Source organism: Cetorhinus maximus, chromosome 12 (assembly GCF_964194155.1).
Source record: "Cetorhinus maximus chromosome 12, sCetMax3.hap1.1, whole genome shotgun sequence".
Lineage (NCBI taxonomy): Eukaryota > Metazoa > Chordata > Chondrichthyes > Lamniformes > Cetorhinidae > Cetorhinus > Cetorhinus maximus.
Window position 1 is genome coordinate 46,882,131 of NC_135890.1, and position 7,590 is coordinate 46,889,720.

The following is a 7,590-nucleotide window of genomic DNA, read 5'->3' on the forward strand; positions in this document are numbered from 1 at the left end:
AAGGGTTCGGGCTGTAGGGTAACACTGGGGAGGTGGAAGGTGTTGCTGGGGCTGAACTGCGATGGAGGAAAAGACATGGGTGACTGGGGAAGGGAAAGGGATGGGGAGCTAATCAAAAACTTAACAACTAACCTGCTGTGCAAATCAAAAGTGAGCGGAGCCTCATGTTGGATGGGCACAGGTGCTACACGGGAGAGAAACCAATGAGTGGGCAGAGATGCAGGTCGGCTCAGGTGGAAAACCAAAAGAGAGCCCCAGCTGGCAGCATGGAAAATGCTCAGAATAGTGAGATGAGTGTGATGGACGAAGGCTCCTCGTGTGTGGGAGTGTGCTTGCACGAAGCTCTGAAAGGCTCTGCCACACACACACACACTTCTCCTTCCAGAAACACTCGTGGCCTAGCTGCGAGCAACTGAACTGTTAGTGGGTGGATGGGGGGGGCTGGTGGGGGGATGCAGGGGGAGGATTTGTCAAGCCTGTCAATGAAGTTGAAAGACAACATTAAACATTATTCAGTGAAAGTGAATATATTTTCAAATTATAAGTGACAAAATGTGTTCACCCGTGCAACCAACTGTGATCAGAATTTTTTAACCTTTCTAGGCTTATCACTTCTTCTAGGTGCTGCCCTGACATCCACAGCAAGGGTGGTGACAGCCTGTGCAACGGTTGGCCCTGTTCCTCTGATGACTTCAGCATGCATCCTCTGGAGAGCCGAAGCCTGGAGGGCCCCGGCTTGCTTTGGCTGCCCTTCTGTGGGCCAGCGGCTCCTTCTGAACTGATAGAGGATGAGGTTGAGGAGGTCACAGGCAAAGGGGACTCGGAGAGAGTGGACAGCCTCTGAGATTACTGAATTGATGCTCCAGGGAAGCCCAGCTGCAATTCCTCCTCCCTTTGAGTGCCTGAGGGCCCCAGCCTGACTCCTTGAGGAGAAGGAGCACCTGGAGGGACATCAAGGTGTTCCATTTCCCTCTCGCATTGCCACTGAAGGAATTCACTCATAACTACCATGATGGAGTGCAGGCCATTCTGCTGGACCAGGGTCTCTATGGCGTCCACCATCCTCCCCATGGAGACCTCCATGGCGCACATGTGGGCACCACTTCAGAGGGCAGGCGGGCACACTCCTCTGACTCGTGTGCCACTCTTTTGAGGGCTTCCAAAAGCTCTGTGTGATGCTCCCCACCTTCTGCTGACTCTGCACGATGAGTTAGAAGGCTGAATCCAGAGGCTCATCATCTGACTCAGACTTCAGAGATGCCTCTTCCCCAGCTGTCCTCTGAAGCCAGGGAGCTCGGCTGAACTTGCCTCCTCCTTGTGCAAACATGTGTCCATGCGATGACCATCAGATTGTGAACCTGAGCCTGCTGTAGATCTAGGTCCCACCGAGGTGTGTGTTTCTGTGCTGGTGGAGGGTGTGGGTAAGCGCTGTGACAGGTCTTCAAAGCTGCTTATTTTAAACTCTTCAGTGGAGGAGGAGTCCTCTTGGCTGGAGGTGAGGACCTGGATGGGGCTGAGGGGTTGGCTGACTGAGGGGCGTCAGTCCTTGGCAGAGCTCCCTGTGAACCAAAGTGCAGGGAATTAGTGCATGGCAGCAGAGTCAAAAGCAGGAGAGAGAGCACTCACAGTTGCATTGAGAGAGGGATGAGGTGGTACAGGATCCTCATGTGGGTGTTCACTGCTGACCTCACTGTCACCACAGGCACAGTCCACGTCCTCACCAGTCAGTGTAATGGCACATCCCTCAAAGTGAACGAGGGGCCTAATGTGGGCCACTCCACCTGCCCAGTCTGGGACCTCTCTTTGCTGATGTGAGCAGGCTTCTCCTGCATGAAAACACATGGAAAGAGTGTGAGCAGCACATGTGGCACTGTGTGGAATGTTTGTGTGGTGAGTGGAGCCATGGACAGGATAAGGACGTGAGCTCCAGAGAATATGAACCTGATGGAGATGTGAGGGTGTGTGTGAGAGTTAGTGGGTGTTGTCCCTTCAGGTGTCTGAGATCCCTGTGGATGTGTGATGGGTTTGTGAGTGTGTGAGTTGAGACTGATGAGGTGGTTGACGTACTGTGTGGAACAGATGAGAACATTCATCCTCTTCCTACATTGGATTGCTGACCACCTCTGTGCCCCATTGGTATTGGCCATCACTGCCACTGCCTCCCAGGCTAGATTGCTGACTCTGGTGGACCTCCTGCAGCCAGAGCCAGGGTAGAGGAGTTTGCAGTGGCCTCCCACAGTGTCTAGCAGGTGCCCAGAGAGGTGTCACTGAATTTGAGGGCTGCCGTCACCTTTGCTTTCGGGGCCTGGAGCAGTCCTGGTCTGTAGACATGAAGTAGGCTGCGCTCTGGTGCGCTTTAAATATGGTGCCCGGAGCAAGGAAGTCTGGGGTCATGGCATGGTGGGCAAATCACTTGCCAGCAATCCGGTGTGTGTCCTGTAAGTGCATTATTAATGAGGTGGAATGCATCAGGAACGGGATGCGAAAACCTACCATTGCGGCCGACAGGTAAATCGTCATTTTTCATGCCCACTATCGCACTTAGTGCAAATATGGGACGATTTTGTCCTCGATGTTTTGTTACATAACAGCTGTTAATGATAAGTGCCTGAGATACCATCTACGTTTTGAGCATATTTTAAAACCTTCTTAAACAATATGTTTTATTCAGAGGGAGTGCTGTGTTGCCGTCTTTCAAATAAGCTATTAAACTTGGCATTATTTCAAAGAAGAGCAGGGGAGTTCACCCCGGTGTCCCAGCCAATGTTTAACCTTCAACCAATATCACTAGAACTGATTATATAGTCATGATCTTATTGCTGTTTTTGGGTTTTTTGCTGAGCATGCACTTCCATCTATCATGGCATCCCCTAATTGGTTCTGGCAATCACAGGAAATAAAATCCAATTTCCCTCACAGATTTGCATACATCACCTTTCCTTCATACCTGAGGTATTAGCTGGAAAGCTTTGATCTTGTTAGATTTTTTTTAGAGACAATAAGATAAACAGAATTACCTTTCCTTGAAACTAATTGCTAACTCCAAGAAGTATATATTGTGTATAGATCTGAAAACATATAACACAGAAATGTTATAGATTGCCTACTTCTGTAATAGGCATTGCCATTTTTTGATATAAGAGGAATTGCACATTTAGGATGGAAGTATTATCCCATAGATATGACTTGATGTTCTTTGGATTTCACACACTGCCATGAAAGTATTGCTTACACGTAAATGAGTGTAGATATATGACTGTCAGTGCATCTGGTGAATGCACCTATTAGCTGGGATTTTCCATGCCCACTGGCGTCGGGCGTATTTGGTGACATGAGCGGATAATATGGCGCATTCGGTTTTATGACGGCGTGAAACCAGTTTGCGATCGATTTCTCAACCCGCTAATGGGTCGTGTTTCCTGCCATCAGACATCAGGAACCTCATTGTAATACCTAAACACATCATTATAAGGCCAACCCGCCGGACTCATCTCACCGCCTGCCCCCCCGTCGCCCCGCCCCCCCCCGCCGCCTCTCCAGTGGATCATCTGCCCTTTCACACCAACATGTTTCACAATAGCACTTAAGCGGTATGCACTTGGCAGGCTGCACTTCAGGTTTGTTTGCCCACCTTGCTTCAGTCAGCACTCACAGTCATCAGCGCCAGGCTTCACAGACAGCACCACATCACTTTTAGGGGGGCTCACGGGTAGGTCTCTACCTATCAGATCAGACATATGCGGGTGGCTTTTCAATGGCTGCAGGGCAAGGTCTTGCTTGGGGAAGGGGAGAATTGACCTTAGGCAAGGGAAGATGCTGCAGGGCGAGGGCTGTACTGGGGAAGGAGGGTATCCCAGGGTGTGTGTGGGGACACATGTTGATTTGTGCAAGTAGCCTCAAGATGGTGAGGGCTGAGGAGGCAGTCTCCAGAGGAGATGAGGCCAGATGGAAATGTGTGTGAGAATTGGTGTTGATGTCCCTTGCGCTGGCAGTGAATGAGATGCCAGTGAATGTGTGATGGGTTTGAGTGTGTGAGTTTAGGGTGATGAGATGGTTGCCATACCATGGCGGCACGGATGAGATCATTCATCCTCTATCTGCATTGGATGGACAACCTCTTCTGTGCAGCATTGGCACTGATCACCACTGCCACCGCCTACCAAGCTGGAGTGGTAATGTAGCTGCCCCTCCTGCGGCCAGAGCGGGAGTAGAGAACATCATGGTGGGCCTCCATGGAGTCCAAAAGTCACTCGAGGGCTGCAGTCTTCTTGCTTTTCGGGGCCATGTCTTCTTTGCTGCAGTCCTGGGCTGGAAGCACTGAGCGCGGCCGTACTTTAAATGTGGTGCCTGGCACGATGAAACGGCGAGGCGATGGCGTGGTGGGCAAATGAAAGCCCGTCGCCATGGAAACAACGCGTTTCCCGGGAATGCTTAGTTAATGCGGCGGGTTTGGGACAATATGGCGTGAAAACCTGCCATTATGGCCTGCGGGTAAAACGTCATTTTACCCGCCTGCTGCCGCACTTAGTGCAAATCTGTGATGATTCCCTCCATTGTGCCTGAAGGTGCTATCACACTACAATAGGTTTGAGATCCAGGCCTCAGGAGACTATGGATGTTGATATATTACGTCAGAGCTGACTTCCACCCAGGGAGGTTCCTGAACAAACCCTGTGCAGATAAGCAGTGAGACTTTGATAGTTGCATGTGTGCGGATGGTTGATTCTGCAACGCAATAATGTCAAGACATCACAACATTCCTCCTGAAATCCTAAACAGGCTCAGTGTCTTTATGAGGCCACTCAGGAATCACCCACAGGCCATGCATCAGCTCAGAAGACACAAGAGCCTTCACTATCATTGTTTTTCTGTAAGCTGGTAATTTTGGTAGTATTACTGGTTGACTGGCACCCACGTAATGTGCATAAATAGAACCAGTGTAGTACAAAACATGTTGAGCCGTTAAGCTCCAGAAATAAATTGCAGTGAAATGTTTGACTGGATCAAAAGTTCAACATCTGAGTTTGGTGAAAAAATGGCATTGTAGAATTGTGTATGTATCATGGAGATTTCATCGCATAATCTCCCACTTCCAACTGCCCCATCCAGTCAAACAGCTATCTTCCCCATCTCTGATAGAAACAGAAGTGTTTTAACAGAAATGAAAAAAAAACACTCATTTTTTTTCCATACCCCTGTGATTTTTCTGCTGGGTTGCTTGTAGCAGTGTCCAGAATATTGACCTTTGATTCTTGGAGACTCCAGGACAATCCTGGAGGGTTGGCAACACTCGGCCTATAGCTTCTCACACCTGGTGCAAGCAAGTGAGGAAATCAGAATTGATGACCAATCAGCAATGATCCGTTTCTGGATTGGATACCATACTCCCTTACTCTTCCTCTATCTCCATTAACATGCTTTGATGTCATTTGCAATTGGATACTTTCAGCAAAAAACAGCTGAAGTTCAAAGTTCTTTTAAAAAAAAATTTGACGCAATAAACATGAGGATAAGTTCATTGTCCTTGTGCACTAATGGAAGGTTACATTCGAAGGAAGCAAGAGTCAGAGAATCACCATGATAGGGTTCTGATCTATGATTGCTTGACCATGGGATAGGTGCATAAAAGCTGGTAGGCTGCAATTTATGTATATGGGATAGGATCAGTGCTATGCCTGGGGGACAAATTATAATTTATGTTCTTGTTAAAATCACTACTTGTACCTCAAGTCAAGTAAAGAATCAAACTGAGAAGTAGAAACATGTTGATTTTGCATACGGTCATATTAAAAACAAGTATAGTGTCATGTGGATCATGAGTTCATGTGACCTCAGTATGAGACTCCTGTATTTTCCTTTATGTTCAAATGTGTGATCATGCTGATGAAATGTGTATAAAGTTTAAATGCTGGATGGCACAAACACAGTCATGAAATAATGCTGCAGATTGAAATATGCATGGGGTAGCACTAAGGGGATTTGAACAGTGAAAATTTTGACATTGAGTCCAATTATGAGAATAACTTAAAAACATAGTGAGACTCAGGAGAGAGCAGATGTTTGATGTGATGGTCAGTGTGTGATTTCTTCTGTGTTGCCATGTAATAACTGTGCTGTAAGACTTGTGATCTGCATGTCTCTCTGGGTGGACCTGAATTGACCCCCTGCCTGCTTTTCTTCAGATTTTACAGGTGAACAAAGTAATGTCTGTCCTGTTTTACGGCATGCTTCTCACTTATCTCGGTGGCATCCAGGCTACAACCATGGACAAAACAAGTTCTTCCGAGGACTCCATGAGCTCAATCATCATCAAAATTCTCCAGGCGGACATCCTGAAAGGCAGAGTCTCCAAGCAGAGTGAAGGAGTGAAGGAGAAGTACCAGGGCACCAAGCAGAAGGATGAAGCCCAGAGGAATACAGACTCGCTGGGGAATGCAATGTCGGACTTCCAGCCTATGATCTCAGTGGATGCTGAGTTACTGAGGCAGAAGAAGCGCTACCACTCACCCCGAGTGCTGCTGAGTGACCGGCTGCCTTTACAACCGCCTCCTTTGTATTTAATCGAGGATTTTGCAGAGAGTTTGGAGATGGACAATAGAACAGCCAGGCGGAAGCGGTATGCAGACCGCAGGGGCCACCGTGGCGAGTACTCGGTGTGTGACAGCGAAAGCCGCTGGGTGACGGACAAAACAGCAGCGATCGACATCCGAGGGAAGCAGGTGACTGTCCTGGGAGAGATTAAAACGGGCAACTCTGCCATCAAACAATATTTTTATGAGACTCGGTGCAGAGAGGCCAAACCAGTCAAGAATGGCTGTAGGGGCATTGATGACAAACACTGGAATTCCCAATGTAAAACCAGCCAGACCTATGTCAGAGCACTGAGCACAGAGAACAATAAGTATGTGGGCTGGAGGTGGATCAGGATAGACACCTCCTGCCTCTGTGCATTATCCAGAAAACTAGGTAAATCCTGATTCCCCATTCCGACCCCCTTTTCTTCTTTCTATGTGAATATATAAATTATTACTTTAAATTATATGACTTTGCATGTAGCATATGAATGTTTATATTATAGTATAGTTCACAATTTTTATTTATTAAACAAAAGGTCAATACATCTGACAAAAAAAAATGCTTCTTACAACTCGCCAAAACAAGATATCTAAGTTGTGCCTTGCTTTCAGCATCATTAAAAGTCATTGGACCCGTGTTGTTGTGCATTGGTAACTGGTTCAAATGTTTACTTCCCCTTGTTATTTTCTCCCAGCCATTTTGAAGTCAGTATTGTTGTCGATGATTTATAAATGTGATTCTGGAAGATGCATTGAAAACCCAAACACAAGCAGTGGCTGCCAGTCATAAAAGTGCACATCTACCATTAAAAGCACAGCACATCCTGAGTGGCATTTGCAATGAAACTGTAAGAAGGAAGCTGAGATCAGAGGGAAGACTGGCAACGCCATCTGCACAGATAAAGCTGTTCCATATGTTTCACTCATTTCCAGAGAGTTGTTCTTTCTGGGAACTATATGATCTTTGAAGTACTGAGAAAAGACTGCTGTGAATATTCTCTCTCCCCTCCCGCTC

The 7,590-nt window shown here is 47.4% G+C and overlaps 1 protein-coding gene across 1 annotated transcript in view; it reads left to right on the forward strand.

The window, feature by feature from the left end:
* ntf3 (neurotrophin 3) overlaps positions 1-7,206 on the forward strand; it is a 33,710-nt gene extending 26,504 nt beyond the window's left edge. Inside the window, exon 2 of the mRNA XM_078552828.1 lies at positions 6,183-7,206. Coding sequence (XP_078408954.1) covers positions 6,183-6,977 — 795 coding nt within the window. The 3' untranslated portion in view covers positions 6,978-7,206. The remainder of the gene's footprint in view (positions 1-6,182) is intronic.
* The last annotated feature ends 384 nt before the right edge of the window (positions 7,207-7,590 follow it).